This window comes from Pelobates fuscus, chromosome 8 (assembly GCF_036172605.1).
Source record: "Pelobates fuscus isolate aPelFus1 chromosome 8, aPelFus1.pri, whole genome shotgun sequence".
In the NCBI taxonomy this organism is placed as follows: domain Eukaryota; kingdom Metazoa; phylum Chordata; class Amphibia; order Anura; family Pelobatidae; genus Pelobates; species Pelobates fuscus.
This window is the reverse complement of record NC_086324.1, coordinates 6,421,642-6,442,543: the sequence shown is the minus strand read 5'-3', so window position 1 is coordinate 6,442,543 and position 20,902 is coordinate 6,421,642. Positions and strand designations below refer to the sequence as shown.

General features: G+C 40.8%; 1 protein-coding gene across 1 annotated transcript in view; it reads right to left on the bottom strand.

Annotated features, from left to right (window-relative positions):
- ADCY5 (adenylate cyclase 5) overlaps positions 1 to 20,902 on the bottom strand; it is a 197,656-nt gene that overhangs the window by 98,532 nt on the left and 78,222 nt on the right. The window contains exons 2-3 of the mRNA XM_063429183.1: positions 7,619 to 7,768; positions 205 to 326 (exon numbers count right to left, since the gene is read on the bottom strand). Of these exons, the coding sequence (XP_063285253.1) occupies positions 205 to 326; positions 7,619 to 7,768 (272 nt within the window). The remainder of the gene's footprint in view (positions 1 to 204; positions 327 to 7,618; positions 7,769 to 20,902) is intronic.

Sequence of the window (20,902 nt, the reverse complement as noted above, 5' to 3'; positions counted from 1 at the left end):
AGCTAGGATCCCCAGCATTGCACCCCAACACAGCGACCACTACCTCACACTAATACCAACCCCGGCTAGGAACCCCAGCATTGCACCCCAACACAGCGACCACTTCCTCACACTAATACCAACCCCCACTAGGAACCACAGTATTGCACCCCAACACAGCGACCACTCCCTCACAGTAATACCAACCTCGGCCCAAGGTCTTACCTGACATTGTCGTGCTTCTGAATGTAAATCTTGTGGAACATCATATCCTCCTGTTTGGCGTTGATGTCAGCCTTCATCTCCATGGCAACATGGCGTGGCAACACAGACAGCAGGAGCCGCTCCTAGGGTCCAAATACAGAGTCAACAAAGGGTTATCCCAAGAATCATAACCGCTTTACACTGTCCTTAAAAATGCCATCTACCCCTAACCACAGCATCAGGGTAATGCGAAGGCCACCTGAACTGAAGTAGTGACACAGTATACAGACACAAAACAGACTCATCACGTTCAGCCGTTCACATGCCTCTATTACTGATGTTGACCCTAAGAAGGTGAAAAACACAATTTGCAGTAATTTCTAGATGTGGCACATATTGAGAAAAAAATCCTTCTTGACAAAGTGTTCAAATTTATATCCCCATATATTAACCATTATATCTTCCAATATCCTGGTCTAACAAAAAACTATCTATTCTAGACATTTTTAAAAATCAGTAGAGAATCTGATAGAACAAGCTCGACATTGTCATTATTTTTATTGTAAAAAAACTCTTTCCTCTGTCGTAGTACAACTTTTCTCTTTAACGAACAGTGTATGGACACGCAGACATACAATGCGCCATTACAATTATACCCAGATGGCAATGAGGGAAAGCAGGTGATTGACACACTGTTCTGACTGTACCTCCAGCAAGCTTCTACAGAAATCAGGGTTTATCCGAACAGACACCCCCTCGCCTCTGTACTCTTTCTAGTGCCATGAAATCCTTCTTTAGAACAGGTGCCCAAAATCGCACAGCATATTTAAGGTGTGGACTTCCCAGCGATTTATAAAGAGGCATAATTATATTTTCATCCCGAGAATTAAAGGATCACTATAGGGTCAGGAACACAAACATGTATTTCTGTAGTGTTTAAACCACCATCTAGCCCCCCTGGGCCCCTCATGCCTCCATAAATATAGTAAAAATCTTACTGTATTCAAGCCTGAAGCTGTAACTCTGCATGCGGTTTGCCTCAGAAAAACAAGCAGTGTGCTGACATCATCAGAAGTGGTGGCCTGATCCAATTACAATGCTTCCCCATAGGATTGGCTGAGACTGACAAGGAGGCAGCTCAGGGGCAGAGCCAGCACAATTCAAGCACAGCCCTGGCCAATCAGCATCTCCTCATAGAGATGAGGAAAGTTCAGTGTCTGCATGCAAAGGGAGGAGACACTGAATGTTTGGATGCATTTTAGGCAGCCATGACCCAGGAAGGATCTCTAACAGCCATCTGAGGAGTGGGCAGTAAAGTTATCACTAGGCTGTAATGTAAACACTGCATTTTCTCTGAAACAAACCGTGTTTACAGCAAAAAGCCTGAAGGGAATGATTCTACTCACCAGAACAAATTCAATAAGCTGTAGTTGTTCTGGTGACTATAGTGTCCCTTTAATGCTCTATTTATACATGACAAAACCTTACTGGCCTTAGCAACTGCAGATTGACATTGCATATTGCTGCCTAATTTGTTGTCTATAACAATTCCCAAATCCTTCTTGTGTGTGGTTATCCCTAGTTCACTACTGTGACAGACCCCTTTTGGGAGTAACAGATACCATCTCGGAGAATTGCCTGTTTGTACCTGGATTATCGTGAACTGCTCTGGATCTGTTCGGTATACGCAGCCACGTGGGGAGAACAATGGGTCGCGGCCATTTTGACCGCACGAACTAATGACCGAACCCTCACGAACTATTCACACGACGAATCTCCACCTTACCGGTAACTGACACTCATGCTGTTCGACAGATCCAGAGTACCGAACTAGAGACACTATATCCACGAGAGAGTTTTTGTTTATGTTATGTGGTTTCAGAGTAAATGGTGCAAACGTGTATAGCGAACGGCCCAACCGATTTAGGGGATTTTCACGTATATTGTTCCCCTAGAGCTCCGTTCTCTGATACACGTAGTACATTGTATTTCCGTTGCATTTTGTGTGTGTTATTAAACTTATAAATAACTGTTAAATATTCTGCACGGTACAGTGGGAGGGATTCCCACTGTAAATGTATTATCTCCTCCGGATACGGGGAGGAGTTGTTGTACGGCATAAAAGCCCGAGTTGCAGAATAAAGATTATTCCTACTTTTGACCCTCAACACAGAGTCTCGTCTCGTGCTTGGAAGGGATATTTATAATGCTGATTCGTATTCTCTCGGAACGTGTTTCGTTATAACTGACTTCATCCTGGGGGAAAGGACACCTTCTCAGCGGCGTAAACCCCTACTACACCGGGGTGTCGCTACAACTACCATTTAGGGTGTAAATTGCTTGTGCATTCTTTACCCCAAAGTGCATAACTTTTCATTTTTCTACATTAAATGTAATCTGCCATTTTAATGCCCAGTCCCCCAATCTATCTAAATCCCTCTGCAGCAAAATAATATCCTGCTCGCATTTTATTACTTTACAGAGTTTTGTGTCATCTGCACACACTGAAACATTGCGTTCAACGCCTATTGCAAGATCATTGTGACAGATCTACTTGTTCCTGGATTTTACAGTTCTTTGTTCCCTTCTCCTGTTTGTTCGGTGAAATACATTCTTCAAACATGTTAACGTTGCCCTGTTCGAATAACGAATAATCTACCGAACGACCGACCCCCCATATGCGGAGTGCGCCACTTGTTGACCCCATTAACCTCTGCTAACACCTCTGAAACCGCAAGCACCTCAATGTTCAAAGCGGTCGGCTGGGTGGTTGTCGTTCGTATGTGCGAACACGTGGCGGTGGCCATCTTGGGACACGAACACAGAAAGCAGTGTTTAGTCGTTGAGTGTATGGAACTAAAATCGGACACTCGACAGCGCGAACACGGCTGAGACTTCCTTATCCAAATATGTTCGGTATTATTCATCCGAACAAAACAACGTTCGGTGGAAACATCTCCCAAATCACGCATACTCTGTAAACATACGCATGAACTGTTATTCATATATAAATGCTGTGTGTTTGATACACCCAGCCGACCGCTTAGAATGTTGAGGTGCTTGCAGTTGTATTTGATATTCCCGAAAGAGACCGACCACACAGCCTGATTTCATGGAACTATTTTGGGTAGGCGCCTCGTGTGCAGTCGGTCTAAACTATACCCCGGTGGCGTTTTGGCTGCGTTCATGGCATCTGGGCGCTTTTCGGATATGTTGGGAGCTCAGATCCAGGCTATCTGTGGATATAGAACTTGAAAGGGTATCTCATTGATAAATATGTATTTTGAGGTATTTTTCTTATGCATGTCCTGGACCTGAGAGGTAATGTAATTATGTGTGTGCTTATGTTGCTGTCCCCTCTCAGGTCCAGTGGGGAATGCTCCTGGAATGTGTCACCAGAAACCCCTTGCATGGGGACTTACATAAAGTCCAGCTGTGGCTTCCATTAAACCAGTTCCAGTTTTACCCTCACACAGAGCCTCGTCTTGTGTTAGTAGACAGCTAGGAACAGCTATTTCAAAACGTTTTAGGATTATCGCTTTCAGGATTATTGCAGCTCTACTCACACTAAGGGGGAAAAGAACATCTCTGGCAGCGAAACCCCTCTTCCCACCGGGGTGTCCGCCGTAATCATTGATATATATGTTAAATAGAAGCGGTCCCAAAACAGAACCCTGAGGGACACCACTTACCACTTTTGTCCAGCCTGAAAATTTACCATTAGTGACAACTCGTTGTACTCTATCCTTAAGCCAATGTTCTACCCAAGAACAAGAATATTCATCTAGACCAATTTCTTTTAGTTTGAAGACTAACCTATTGTGAGGAACCGTATCAAATGCCTTGGCAAAATCCAAGTAGATCACATCCACTGCAACACACTGATCTATCCTTATACTTACTTCTTCATAGAATGCAATTAGGCTAGTTTGACATAACCTATGTTTCATAAAACCATGCTGATTATTGCTAATAACAAAGTTCTCCCCAAAGAATTCCTGAATATTATCCCTTAATAACCCTTCAAATACTTTCCCAGCAACAGAAGTTAAGATCACAGGTCTATAATTTCCAGGCAGAATAAGATTGTGCAGTGTGGCATTATACAGTCTGAGTACAGTATGGGAATTATACAGTCTGAGTACAGTATGGGAATTATACAGTCTGAGTGCACTATGGGAATTATACAGTGTGAGTACAGTATGGTAATTATACAGTGTGAGTACAGTATGGGAATTATACAGTCTGAGTACAGTATGGGAATTATACAGTCTGAGTACAGTATGGGAATTATACAGTGTGAGTGCACTATGGGGATTACACAGTGTGAGTGCAGTATGGGGATTACACAATGTGAGCATAATATGGGATTACACAGTGCGAGTATAATATGGGATTACACAGTGTGTATAATATGGGATTACACAGTGTGTATACTATGGGATTACACAGTGAGTATAATATGGGATTACACAGTGTGAGTGCAGTATGGGGATTACACAATGTGAGCATAATATGGGATTACACAGTGCGAGTATAATATGGGATTACACAGTGTGTATAATATGGGATTACACAGTGTGTATACTATGGGATTACACAGTGAGTATAATATGGGATTACACAGTGAGTAAAATATGGGATTACACAGTGAGTAAAATATGGGATTACACAGTGTGAGTGCAGTATGGGGATTACACAGTGTGAGCATAATATGGGATTACACAGTGTGAGTATAATATGGGATTACACAGTGTGTATACTATGGGATTACACAGTGTGTATACTATGGGATTACACAGTGAGTATAATATGGGATTACACAGTGTGAGTGCAGTATGGGATTATACAGTGTGAGTATAATATGGGATTACACAGTGAGTATAATATGGGATTACACATTGAGTATAATATGGGATTACACAGTGTGAGTGCAGTATGGGATTATACAGTGTGAGTATAATATGGGATTACACAGTGTGAGCATAATATGGGATTACGCAGTGTGAGCATAATATGGGATTACACAGTGTGTATACTATGGGATTACACAGTGTGTATACTATGGGATTACACAGTGTGTATACTATGGGATTACACAGTGTGTATACTATGGGATTACACAGTGTGTATACTATGGGATTACACAGTGTGTATACTATGGGATTACACAGTGAGTATAATATGGGATTACACATTGAGTATAATATGGGATTACACATTGAGTATAATATGGGATTACACAGTGTGAGTGCAGTATGGGGATTACACAGTGTGAGCATAATATGGGATTACACAGTGTGAGTATAATATGGGATTACACAGTGTGAGTGCAGTATGGGGATTACACAATGTGAGCATAATATGGGATTACACAGTGCGAGTATAATATGGGATTACACAGTGTGTATAATATGGGATTACACAGTGTGTATACTATGGGATTACACAGTGAGTATAATATGGGATTACACAGTGAGTATAATATGGGATTACACAGTGTGAGTGCAGTATGGGATTATACAGTGTGAGTATAATATGGGATTACACAGTGAGTATAATATGGGATTACACAGTGAGTATAATATGGGATTACACATTGAGTATAATATGGGATTACACAGTGTGAGTGCAGTATGGGATTATACAGTGTGAGTATAATATGGGATTACACAGTGTGAGCATAATATGGGATTACACAGTGTGAGCATAATATGGGATTACACAGTGTGTATACTATGGGATTACACAGTGTGTATACTATGGGATTACACAGTGTGTATACTATGGGATTACACAGTGTGTATACTATGGGATTACACAGTGTGTATACTATGGGATTACACAGTGAGTATAATATGGGATTACACATTGAGTATAATATGGGATTACACATTGAGTATAATATGGGATTACACAGTGTGAGTGCAGTATGGGGATTACACAGTGTGAGCATAATATGGGATTACACAGTGTGAGTATAATATGGGATTACACAGTGTGAGTATAATATGGGATTACACAGTGTGTATACTATGGGATTACACAGTGTGCATACTATGGGATTACACAGTGTGAGTATAATATGGGATTACACATTGAGTATAATATGGGATTACACAGTGTGAGTGCAGTATGGGGATTACACAGTGTGAGCATAATATGGGATTACACAGTGTGAGTATAATATGTGATTACACAGTGTGTATACTATGGGATTACACAGTGTGTATACTATGGGATTACACAGTGTGAGTATAATATGTGATTACACAGTGTGTATACTATGGGATTACACAGTGTGAGTATAATATGGGATTACACAGTGTGTATACTATGGGATTACACAGTGTGTATACTATGGGATTACACCGTGTGAGTATAATATGTGATTACACAGTGTGTATACTATGGGATTACACAGTGTGAGTATACTATGGGATTACACATTGTGAGTATAATATGGGATTACACAGTGTGAGTATAATATGGGATTACACAGTGTGAGCATAATATGGGATTACACAGTGTGAGTATAATATGGGATTACACAGTGTGTATACTATGGGATTACACAGTGTGTATACTATGGGATTACACAGTGTGAGTGCAGTATGGGGATTACACAGTGTGAGTATAATATGGGATTACACAGTGTGAGTATAATATGGGATTACACAGTGTGTATAATATGGGATTACACAGTGTGTATAATATGGGATTACACAGTGTGAGTATAATATGGGATTACACAGTGTGAGTGCAGTATGGGATTACACAGTGTGAGTACAATATGGGATTACACAGTGTGAGTACAATATGGGATTACACAGTGTGAGTACAATATGGGATTACACAGTGTGAGTATAATATGGGATTACACATTGTGAGTACAATATGGGATTACAGAGTGAGTATAATATGGGATTACAGAGTGAGTACAATATCGGAATACACAGTGTGAGTACAATATGGGATTACACAGTGTGAGTACAATATGGGATTACACAGTGTGAGTATAATATGGGATTACACAGTGTGAGTACAATATGGGATTACACATTGTGAGTACAATATGGGATTACACAGTGTGAGTACAATATGGGATTACACATTGTGAGTGCCATATGGGATTACACAGTGTGAATACAATATGGGATTACACAGTGTGAGTACAATATGGGATTACACAGTGTGAGTGCAGTATGGGATTACACAGTGTGAATATAATATGGGATTACACAGTGTGAGTGCAGTATGGGATTACACAGCGTGAGTATAATATGGGATTATACAGTGTGAGTACAATATGGGATTACACAGTGTGAGTATAATATGGGATTACAGAGTGTGAGTATAATATGGGATTACACAGTGTGAGTACAATATCGGAATACACAGTGTGAGTGCAGTGTGGGGTCTATATTTCAATTACCTGTTGCTGGTTCTCTCTCTGGGAATGGAGTCGTGCCTGGATGCACTCTCTGGTCTCCTGGAAAGCCTGTCTCTGAGATACCTCTGCTGGGTAGTGTGTACAGATACCCACAATATTTGTGCACAAGAAGATGAGACTGTTAGACAGCAGCTGAAAGTGAAAATAAAAAATAAAACACATTACAATAAAATTTAAATAAAGTGATTATATATAAACCATGCATTCATAATGATGTTGTCAGCCCATAAAGTCCTCCCTAGAGGTTCTCCTATTACTCCATAACCCACTCCCCCTGTAACACCATACAGTAATCCATATAACTGTTTTCTGAAACCCCCATTGTTCACATTACTCCTCCAATCTCACAGTAAAATCTTCCCTCTAATTCGTGAATTGCCTACATGTGTATGTATGAAAGTGTGGATGTTTATGTGTGAAGGTGTATATGTGTTTGGGTGTGTATGTATAAGTGAGTATGTGTATGTATGTGTGAGTGTGTGTATGTATAAGTGAGTATGTGCATGTATGTGCAAGTGTGTGGATTTGTATGTGTGAAGGTGTATATGTGTTTGGGTGTGTATGTATGTGTGAGTGTGTGGATTTGTATGTGTGAAGGTGTATATGTGTTTGGGTGTGTATGTATAAGGGAGTATGTGTATGTATGTGTGAGTGTGTGGATTTGTATGTTTGAAGGTGTATATGTGTGAGTGTGTGTATGTATATGTCAGTATGTGTATGTATGTGTGAAGGTGTATATGTGTTTGGGTGTGTATGTATAAGGGAGTATGTGTATGTATGTGTGAGTGTGTGGATTTGTATGTGTGAAGGTGTATATGTGTTTGGGTGTGTATGTATAAGTGAGTATGTGTATGTATGTGTGAGTGTGTGGATTTGTATGTTTGAAGGTGTATAAGTGAGTATGTGTATGTATGTGTGAGTGTGTGGATTTGTATGTTTGAAGGTGTATATGTGTTTGGGTGTGTATGTATAAGTGAGTATGTGTATGTATGTGTGAGTGTGTGGATTTGTATGTTTGAAGGTGTATATGTGTTTGGGTGTGTATGTATAAGTGAGTATGTGTATGTATGTGTGAGTGTGTGGATTTGTATGTGTGAAGGTGTATATGTGTTTGGGTGTGTAGGTATATGTGAGTATGTGTATGTATGTGTGAGTGTGTGTATGTTTATGTCTGAAGGTGTATATGTGTTTGGTGTGTATATATATGTGAGTATGTGTATGTATGTGTGAGTGTGTGGATTTGTATGTGTGAAGATGTATATGTGTTTGGGTGTATATGGATATGTGAGTATGTGTATGTATGTTTATGTCTGAACGTGTATATGTGTTTGGGTGTGTATGTATATGTGAGTATGTGTGAGTGTGTGGATGTGTATGTATATGTGTGGAGGTGTACATGTGTGAGAGTATGTTTGTGTTTGGGTGTGTGTATATACTTATGAGGGTTGTATGTATTTGTGAGGGTTGTCAAAGATGTGTAGCCATGAGAGTGTATCTATGTGTGAGGGTGTGTATTTCTGAGAGAGAGTGCTTATGTATGTGTGAGGGTGTGTACGTATGTGTGAGGATATGTGTGTGTGTGTGTGTACAGTGAAGGAAAAAAGTATTTGATCCCCTGCTGATTTTGAATGTTTGACCACTGACAAAGAAATTATCAGTCTATAATTTTAACCCCTTAAGGACTGGACTGTTTTTGCGATGTTGTACATTTGCGACCAGGCCTCTTTTTACACTTTTGTGGTGTTTGTGTTTAGCTGTAATTTTCCGCTCTCTCATTTACTGTTCCTATACAAATTATATGTTGTTTTTTTCAGGACAAAAAAGGCTTTCTTGACATACCATTATTTATATAATCTCAGGTAATTTAATTAAAAATAAAATAAAAAATTATGATGAAAAAAATACATGTTTTTTGACTTTTACTTGAAAAATCTTTTACTCATCTACAAAAGCGAATTAAAAAAACTGCTAAATAGATTCGAAATTTTGTCCTAAGTTTTAAAATACCCAGTGTTTACATGCTTTTTTGCTTTTTTTTGCAAGTTATAGGGCTATAGGTACAAGTAGAATATTGTGGTTTCAAAACATAAATTTTTTCAAATTTATCAATAGTGACATTGTAACACTATTATCTGTCAAAATTCTCTGAATAACACCCCACATGAACATATTTTTTTTAAAGTAGACAACCCAGGGTATTCAATATGGGGTATGTCCAGTCTTTTTTAGTAGCCACCTAGTCGCAAACACTGGCCAAAGTTAGCGTTCATATTTGTTTGTGTGTGAAAAAGTAAAAAACTAAATTGAACGCTAATTTTCGCCAGTGTTTGTGACTAAGTGGCTACTAAAAAAGACTGGACATACCCCATTTGCAATACCTTGGGTTGTCTTCTTTTGCAAATGGTATGCCATCATGGGGGTAATTCTCATTCCTGGGCTACCATACGCTCTCAAAGGCAACGTAACCAACCTGGCCATTTTCAATGTAAAAATATTTGACCCATATATTTGACTCTGTAACTTTCAAAAACGCTATAAAATCTGTACATGGGGGTACTGTTAAACTCGGGAGACTTTGCTGAACACAAATATTAGTGTTTCAAAACAGGAAAACGTATCACAACAATTATATCATCAGTAAAAGTGCTGTTTGTGTGTGAAAAATTTGAAAAAAAGTCACTTTCACTGACAATATCATCGCTGTGATAGGTTTTACTGTTTGGAATCACTAATATTTGTGCTCAGCAAAGTCTCCCGAGTAAAACGGTACCCCCCATGTACAGGTTTTAGGGTGTCATAGAAAGTTACAGGGTAAAATACAGTGCTAGCAAATTAAATTCTCTGCAATTTCGGCCTGGGTTGGCAGGCAGGTCCCTCAAATTGCAATTAATAAAATTATTTAATTATGTAAAAATACTCTGTTGAGCGATCACATGGCCCCAGGGGTCCTAATTCGCCATGGGGAGACTGTCTGGGCTGCAGGCAGTCTCCCCACAACGGGAGCACCGCCGATCGCCACCGGGGGAACGACGGTGATCGGGTAAGTACATCTTAAAGTTAGGATGGTTCAGGACCGTCATTGGTCGGCAACGCAAAAATGCCGATGACGGTCCTGAACCGTCCTAAGTCCTTAAGGGGTTAATGGTAGGTGTATGTTAACAGTGAGAGACAGAACAACAACAAAAAAATCCAGAAAAACGCATGTCAAAAAAGTTATAGATTGATTAGCATGTCAATAAGTGAAATAAGTATTTGATCCCCTATCAATCAGCAAGATTTCTGGCTCCCATGTATCTCAGGTGTCTTTTATACAGGTAACGAGCTGAGATTAGGAGCACTCTCTTAAAGGGAGTGCTCCTAATCTCAGCTCGTTACCTGTATAAAAGACACCTGTTCACAGAAGCAAAGGAGAAGTGCTCACTAACACAGATTTATGAACAATATTTGAGAGAAATAGGCCTTTTGTGTACATAGAAAAAGTCTTGGATCTTTGAGTTCAGTTCATGAAAAATGGGGGCAGAAACAAAAGTGTTGGTTTATAATTTTGTTCAGTGTATGTGTGAGGGGGTGTATGTATGCGTGAATGTGAGTTGGTATGCATGCAGTCTCACTCTGTGCATCTTGTGAGATGAAGGATGGGTTGGGAGACAGTCGAAGAGTATTAAGTTGCTGTGCACTCATGGAGGTTATAGTTTTGTCTTTTTATAATGAATACATTTGTTATTACTTTATTTTAATTGCACTGTGTATTTATCTTGTCTGTGCTGTGTAGGTTTTGCCACCGTACCGTTTATACACACTACCGGACCATTAGCAGCAAGAGGTTTTAAAAGAAGCAAACACGGTGTAACAGAGCACCTGTACCCAGAGTGGTACCTCCGCTGTAGATTCCCCCAGGTCCCTAAGTGAAGCAGTGATTAAAACTCTCGTATACCCAAACATCAGCCGAGACTTGATGCAAGGTACAAAATTGAACTGGTTTTATTAGGGCCAAGTTGCCTGTTTATATACACAGACCCCCAGTATTTATTACAATGGTAAGCCCGCCCAGGCATCTCTGTGTCTGGGAGATAAGTACGTTTGCTTTAGTTTAAACTAATTATCTTCCGTGCACTAGAGGTATAAAATATAATGCAAACACCCCAAAATACATATAATATCCATAGGAACTCCCACGAATATTATATTCCCGGATAGTCCGGATCTGAGCACCCAAGTTGTCCAAATAGCGCTCAAATTCATGTATTCTAGCCGAAGCGCCACTGGGGTAAATTTATGACTTACCATGCACGTAGCTGTTGCCCAAAATAGTTCCAGAGAAAAGCACATATTGCTCAACTTTCGGGAGTTCCTATACAAAAACAAAGGTTCCCCCTGGCTCATAGGGAGCAAATTATTTATCTGTTCGTGAGTGTCTGTTCTCCGAAAAGCTCTTCTGGTCTGTCTGGGAACGGAGTAGATAGCGGTACGATTTCCCCCAGTTTTTCGCAAAGTCAGGTATCCGAACTAGAGTTCCATGTACTCGACAACGAAGTACCGCTGCCTGCGTTCAGCCAACAGAATGGCCACCATGTCCTGAAGCACGTGTTTTTGGTTATACGAATTGCGGACACCCAGAAAGAGCACTTAAATTTGTGATTTTCTTTGTAATTAACAAGCCAGGGGTGGTCGGTGTTCGGTAGTTTTCAAATATCGAATCAGAGAAAAGCATTTTGGGTTCAGTGAAACTTGGGACACAAAATAGGTGGACTATTTCCAATATAGGATTAATAGTGAGTTCATCACATACGTATGTGGGCAATGATACACGCTGTGCCCTAAAACCCGACAAGGCTCTAACTGGCACCATGACATGCCAGGTCGCCCCGATTGCACACCAATATGTTCCCGCATTTCATGTAAAGCATCCCTCTGAGTCATTGTTAGAGATTGAAATGTAACAATGTCCAAGTCTGGAAGCAGAAACTAAATCTGGATTTTTGAAATAGAAGTGGTTGTACGAGTGACCGTCTTACCCAAAAGAAATGCCCAGAGTGGCAGTGGTCTATGACACATTGTGGTGCCAGTCTAGGTGCCTTTATTGCTCCCACACATTGTGTTTTTGGCGGATATAGTTTACTATCTCTAACAGGGAGGTCTGTATTTTTGTTGCTATGGAAACTGTATTCTCTCCCTAGCATAAATTCTTAGATCCCACCCTCGGAGATAAGTGAGATTTCTAATACGCAATTTGCCTTCCGTCATAACTTACATAGGCATTCCACGCAACACAAAATCCAGCTTCATTTAACCCTTCGAGTGATAGAGAAAGCACGAGCATGTGCTGGGTGGATTTCAGCAACAACTCTACAGCTGTGTTTTGATAAGGACACATGGGGCAACCACTAATTAGGGCCCTCAGGAGTCCCAGCTGCCAATAGTGACACTGGCATAGAGAGTTACTCTGAAATAAAATGGGAAGAGAAACTAGACTTGAGTAGTGAAAGAAATCTGCTCCGGGACTCGCATCCTGCTCCGGGACTCGCATCCTGCTCCGGGACTCGCATCCTGCTCTGGGACTCGCATCCTGCTCCAGGTCTCGCATTCCGCTCCAGGTCTCGCATTCCGCTCCAGGTCTCGCATTCCGCTCCAGGTCTCCTATCCTGCTCCAGGTCACACATTCTGCTCCAGGTCACACATTCTGCTCCGGGTCTCACATTCTGCTCCGGGTCTCACATTCTGCTCCGGGTCTCACATTCTGCTCCGGGTCTCACATTCTGCTCCGGGTCTCACATTCTGCTCCGGGTTTCACATTCTGCTCCAGGTTTCACATTCTGCTCCAGGTCGCACAATCTGCTCTGCATTATGTTTAATATCCCAATTTACAAACATTTTAGACATTTTTTATTATTATTATTTATCATTTGGTCCGGAACAGACCATAGAGCTTTTGAGGACATTGTAAACTCTTTCCTGTTAGCTCATATAAGATCCTCTACCCACTGCACAGCGATATATCAAACACTTGGCCTGTTTTGTGTCCATCCATTGGGGAGATAGCCATCAGCCTGCCAGCGTGATCCCACGAACAAGGCCTATTCTTCGCAGTCTCCTGCTGTGTCCATGAATGGTCCTTTCAGTCATTTTAGATCTGTTTGGGTTTATGGATGTTAGTCAGATGCCTGGAATGGCTCTAGGCACTAATTGAACTTTGTGGATATCCGTCAACCCATCATGGTGAAAATGAGTAGCTGTCTCATGCCTTCTGAGACTCACAGCTAAGACCAGCCAAGGGTCAGTAGGAACTGAGCTCCACATAGAATTTTGGTGACATCTGTAGTTAGACTGAAAAGCTGACAATCTAATCTAAATCTGTTTTTCAAGAATCACCTCTGGGTGATTCATTTCTTACAAAGTGACTAAAATAAATTGATTTCTAACTGCAATATGTCAGCATTTCAAATCAAATTAATTCCGTCCCACACATAAAATCTAGATGATAAAAATAGACAAAATGCAAAACGAAAGAGATGTTGTCAAAGCATTTTGAAAAATAAAATATCGGAGTGTAGCAATACTGTTTCACTCGATAAAGAAAGCAGTCTAGTCTGTGTGTTAATCCAGTGTGCGTCAATATATCACACAGTCTGAGAATACCGAACGCAATACTATGTGACATCGCCTTCAACTAAACAAAACACAATGAAAGCAATATCTGTAGAATAAACAAATCACAGACAGAGTTATTAATTGAAGTGAAAATACAAGGTGGATTCAAAGTGAATTTCAAATTTAAGGTCACAATAGCCGAGCTGGAAACATTCTCTAAACCAGCTTTGCTTTCAGGTCGGCTACTCTGGCCTTAAATTCTCACGTTAGTAAGTAACCCTGAATTGCTCACTTACTGATTTGTAAATACGGGAACTGGGTCACAGATTATTTTTTGGATCTGAATTAGCAGGAATGTGGGAAACGTTTCAAACTCTCCAGCTAAATAGATTTCTTTAGTTACGATAGTGCTGTGTTACATCGTAGCTGTTGGAGCCAATGTTTTCATTCAGAAAGCAACATTGCATTTACTAAAACTGTCCGGATTGATAAATCCCAGCTGGATTATTCTCAGAAAAGATGCAGATTGTTCTAAAATACTTTGAGAATGCGTTACCTAGATCGGATTCTGTGCAAACCTGCAGTGTTTGAATTCCATCAACGTATTGCATTGCACAGCATCTGACTGAGGCCAGCATTTAATCATTCAGGATCAGCTTTGCCAATAATCAATAATCTGTTAGAAAAATACCTTTCACATGATTTAAAGTTTATGGGAATATTTGGAGATAAATCATTTGAAAAGTTTTTTTTCTAACAGATTGTGTTTGAGAATGCAGAAGATTTGTCACGTAAACATATGCAATGTTTATGCTTGTGTTAAAAATGAGTTGTTTTTTTGGGCTGTCTCATTATTCTGAGACTGCAGGTGTGGTGTTTATTTGTGAAGGATTCTGTTTGTACATCTTGTGCTCTCTGAAAAGGAGGCAGCTATAAGACAAACATTAAACTGTGAAAGGACTGAACACGGTATATTACACCACTGTATATCAAACATCACAAATCATCCAGCACAATGGAAAATACTGAGACTTATTCACTAAACCAGGATTATGGCCATTTCACAAGGGAACTACACATTTTAGGCCAAAAGGTGTGAGATTGAAAGATAATCAGCCAGAAACGTGCAATTTTCTTATCAATTCTCCACAATTGCCAGTTTAGTGAATTTAGCCTTATAGTTCCTGCTATGGTAATAGAGTGCAAGCTCCTACACACAGCGGTAATCCTTTAAACAATGACTCCGGTTTCACGAATTCCTAGCTGTAGACTATATGAACACTACTTCTGGGTATCTGCTTAGTTCTGTGTCTACCCCTGGGTAATGGCGGATTACATGGACGTTAATGGGCTCTCAGAGGTGCCCACACAGGGTAGGATGCCCACACTGTGTCGCTCAGTCCTGGCCTATGACATATGTAAATTGTCACAAACACGCATGTCATATAACAAGTTAAGATGGATCTGGGGGGCAGTCCACACCTCCCTGAAGCTCTCCCAGAAATAAACTTGGCCACGGGGGTGTCAATCGGACCTCTCGCTGGACGCTGCACAAAGTGACAAAGACTGGCATGAATATATCTGTAGCGGCACCCCGGTGTAGTAGGGGTTTACGCCGCTGAGAAGGTGTCCTTTCCCCCAAGCACGAAGTTAGCTAAAGCATACCAGGTTCCCCATAATTACGACATCCAAGTAATAGTCATCCCCTCCAAGCACGAGACGAGACTCTGTGTTGAGGGTCAAAGTAGGAATCATGTTTATTCTGCAACTCGGGCTTTTATGCCGTACAACAACTCCTCCCCGTATCCGGAGGAGATAATACATTTACAGTGGGAGTCACTCCCACTGTACCGAGCAGAATATTATACAAAAATTACAGGTTTAATAATACACACAATATATAACAAAAATACAATGTGCTACGTGTATTAGGGAACGGAGATCTAGGGGAACAATATACGTGAAAATCCCCTAGATCGGTTGGGCCGTTCGCTAGATACACGTTCGCACCATTTACTCAGGAACCATATAACATAAACAAAAACTCTCTCTTGGATCCGGTGTCTCTATCTCGGTACTTTGGATCTGTCGACCAGTATGGGCGTACGTTGCCGGTAAGGTTGGAATTCATCGTGTGGAAAGTTCGTGATGGTTCGGTCATTAGTCCATGCGGTCAAAATGGCCGCGACCCATTGTTCTTTCCACGTGGCGGCGTGTATCGTACGGATCCACAAGTACCCGAAATCCCCAATAATCCAAATACAACGACAATTCTCCGAGGTGGTATCTGTCACTCCCAAAAGGGGTCTGTCACAATATCATATTCAATGAATGCACACTCGGGCATACCACCTGCCCTCCAGTCTGTCATTATATGAGACTTTTTCTCATTACACCATGACATTTACAGGGAATACAGCCAAACTCACTTTGATTTCTCACTTCAGTAAATAACCATGTTTATTTTACTGCTTTACAGAGATTGTGGTCGATTTATAGAGACAACAGAGGGTTAATGTGAAGAAAAACTCAGGTGAGAGAATGAAAGCAATCTGCGTCTTTGAACGTGACAATAAAGAGTACATATTTGCGTAGGACATTTCTTCTCTCCCACCTGAGGTGGGCATGCCTCCTCTCCATACACCCTGCTTTCCCCAGGCCTTGCATGGTACTGAGGGTTATCAGACCGGCCCCTGAGCTGGCTGCCAAATTAATCCTGTGCCCTTATCAGGGAAAACCACATACCAACAGTCTGTCAGCAATGTCTTTCATTTCAGTCTCGTGGTTAAAGGGTCAATGGACAGGTAATGGTTACAGGCAATCACAGGACACTCAAAGAAAGGTTCTGTAACCCCTTGTCAGCCAGGTGACAAGTTCATAACGGCTTCATATCAATCCACGAGACATTAATTGGGAGTGAGATCAATATGGCTTCTCATTGACAAGGGGGCAGAGATATGTTAACCCTGGGAGGGTCAGAGAAGGGAGGCTCTAAAAATCCAAACCCAGTGAGTGCCGTTAATATTGCTTTCTAATGTGTGAGCGCACTCCTGGAACTCAAATAGTTAATGCATTATAACTGAGGGCTGCCCAAAAGGTAGCTCCCCAGGTGTTGTAGAATTCCCATGATGCTTTGCATGGCTTTAGAATGATAAAGCATCGTGGGAGCTGTAGTTTTAAGACATCTGGGGAGCTACCTTTTGGGCAGCCCTGGTATAATTAATGTTAGTGATTAACTGATTCACATCATCTGGTTTTTGTTTTCTCAATATGTTTCTTTAAAGAGCGCCAACATATTCTGTAGCCCTGTACATCAGGTATGATTTAACCCTGGCTGAATGACACAAAACCTAGATTTTGCTAAAAATCCACAATTTCGAACTTCCCAAAACGTGCTCCCAGAATGCTGCAGGTTATTTGCACAGAATAGATTTCTGTCTGGAAGGCAGCTGAATACTCAGGTATAAATAAGCCTTCTTTCTCAGCCACAGACAGCAACATGTCGGCAGACGTAAGAGCAAGTGACTGTCGAATTGGGCTTTCAAGCAATTACTGGCAGTAACCGCAGGCGACTGTCACATTATCTGCCGATGGATCGAACAGAATTGCAATCTTTGTTTGCATGAAAAGTGCACTTGCTGTGCTAATGACAATACCGTGGTTTGGAGCTGCCTGGCAATGTGGCTGGGTGCTTCAGGGAGTGTCAATCCCAAAATATTATACACTGATACAAAGGCACTGCGCAAACCTGCTGCAGATTAAAACTACTCCCATCAGGGGCAGCCACTGCAATGGAGAGCAAATCTGATATACAAGTCTTATCTTGAAATCTTTATTGGAAAGCACATGGTGTAGTCTCCAATGTTACCAAAATTGCCATAAACCCTTTGGGTGCCAGAAAGGTGAGTTACACTCTCCCCCTCCAGAATTCTGTTTTTTTAGAATGCATCTGAAAGAAAGTGAACAATGATTCTCTTTAAATATATTCATAGATTACATTGAGCAAAACTCCCACATGGTTGCTATAGTAATATAAAGTATATGGTAATGTAAGTATGATGTGTGTGATATATATATACACACACACCGTTCATTGCAGAAATATTCAGCTAGCGTTGGTGACTTGCGTTGGTGACATTGCGAATATTTCCCTTCCGATATTGCTTGCTGATTTTGAGATTAGTAAAGCACTCACCGGGTATCTACAGCAAACGGACAGGGTAAATTCACTGTATTACTCGCAATAAATTACAGAAACCATATCCGTCAACTGACCACCTGCCCCCATAAGTTGTGTTTTACCTCTGTGGACTTGCTCATGCTATTGCCTTAGAATGCTTTATGCTTTTTTTTTTTTTTTTGCACAGTATTTTTTTAAGGACTGCATAACAGGGGTTAATTTTGCCCTGAGATGTGCCCATACTCCCCCCCCTCCCCTCCCACTGGTAGCCATTAGCTCCATTGCCATTGTACAATGAGTTTTCCTGAGTGGCAAGGATTGACATGGGATGCCTACTGATTGCAGCGCAGGCTGACACTGGTTTCTCCGTCAGCTGCCTGTGTACGTGTGGTGTTAGAGAAGGGGATGGAGAGGGAAGCTGCTCATTCTAGAATCAAAATATGAGTTAAATAGCTGCACAAACAGTTCGATCATAAATACCCTTTTACAAAATCATCTTTGGAATATTGAGAATACATCAAAATGATAAGGGGTTTTCTGTGTTTGTATCGTTTAGTAAGATTTTTTTTAAAGTAACATTTGTGAAGTGTGAAAAATCCACATCGGCCGTAGCGTGAGTGACTCCTGGATGTCGTAAAACCCACCCTGCTATTTACTAACACAAGGCTTACAGAATGACTTCCAGTGTAATGTACTTAGCAGCGTAAAAGCTGGGTTTATATGAAATAATCAATTATCGCTACAAACAGAGACACTATATTGCCGTTTGTGGACATAACACATATTTTCACATTATATATAAAGTGCTGCCTGGCATTATAAAGCATTCACATACGGCGAGCGATGATCCGTTAATTGTGGATATCCATAAAGGTTTCCATTTGTAATAAAATGATGACTATATATAGGGTGAGGCAGAGGCAAAAAATGCCTACAAAATTACAAATATAAACAAAGAAAAAATTAGACCTGTGCTGCAGATACTCCACACTGAAGTCCCAACAGTGTATTTACAACCAAAAAACAAACACGAGTCCTGCACATCCAGTATAGGTGTGCACACCCAGGTGGTACCACAATTTGAGGACAAAGTTAAAGCAGCAAACGTTTCGAGCAGCCACCCTTTCTCATTGAGGACATTAGCACTGAGAAAGGGTGGCTGCTCGAAACGTTTGCTGCTTTAACTTTGTCCTCAAATTGTGGTACCACCTGGGTGTGCACACCTATACTGGATGCGCAGGACTCGTGTTTGTTTTTTGGTTGTAATAAAATGATGGATTCAATCCACCCAAATATTTATAAAAGAGTCACGTCACTAATAGAAACGTGGCTCACAGTTCTAGCCGTGGTGCAATCTGCTTGGAAAATTCCTACTAGATTTTCCACTTTTAGCAACAATTTTTCTGAACTCAGCCTTTATCTTTACTGTCACAAGATGTCCCGTTACAGCTTATTACGGTAGGAAAAAAAGACAAAAACATTCTGGGCAGCAGTTAAGAAGTTAAAAACCAAATTCCCTCTCAAATGAGTATTCGTGAGTGGAGGTAATCCGAATAACTCTGTATATCTAATACATTTACCCTAAATGGGGTTTATTTCTTTCTAATTAAATAGCACAATCATTTGTCAAACGTGTCTTGTACACAAAGCAGACATGAAATATGGTGCTATTTTTACTGCTTTCACGAATTTGCCGGCGTTTGTTAACATGAAGTTAATCCTGGCTGATGTGCAGGGTTTGTCCTCTTTAAACTGGGTGAAAAAAAGCAGCTTTCTACAATTCTAGAAATGTGTGTTTGTTCTCAGCCTTGAACTGTGCAATACGCACATAGCACATTGTAAATTATTCCCTGCTAATAGCGCTGCATCTGATTTGCAGCTAAAACTTCCTGCGCAGCGGAGATGGGAGTCAATGGCAGCAATCGGTTTACAGTGTCAGATTCAGACGGTTTCACTTCTGAACCCTGGCACGAGCCGCAAGAAGGCACAATACTCAGAGAGCTGTAGAAGACAAATGTATGAAAAAATAAATAAAAAATGAAAACCGATCTACAACCATGGCTTATTCACAAAGATGGAAATTGGCAATACGTGTGTTAGAATGATAAGGCCTAACAAGCAGGATTGTAAAATTCACCACCGTGGCCTAAAATTAATAAAATCCTTGTATATGAGCTTTCTGTGCATGGAATTGTCAAGATTCCGAGTTGGAAAAACACTGCATCTACAGACTCCAGGCACCATAACCAGTTCAAACCACTAAAGTAGTTTATGGTGCCTGAAGGAACCCTTTGTTTTTGGACAATGATAGCTACAGACACCGTTGCTAGGAGTTGATCTCTTGCAATATACAGCTCCCAACACTTGGTCAATTGATCTGGTGTTTTTTGTATGATTAAAGTGTCATCTCTCTTCCTCGCTTGGTTTTGTACCCCACTTCCTCCAGATTGTAAGCTCTTTTGAACATATCCATGTTTCTATTCCCATTCTAAAGCGCT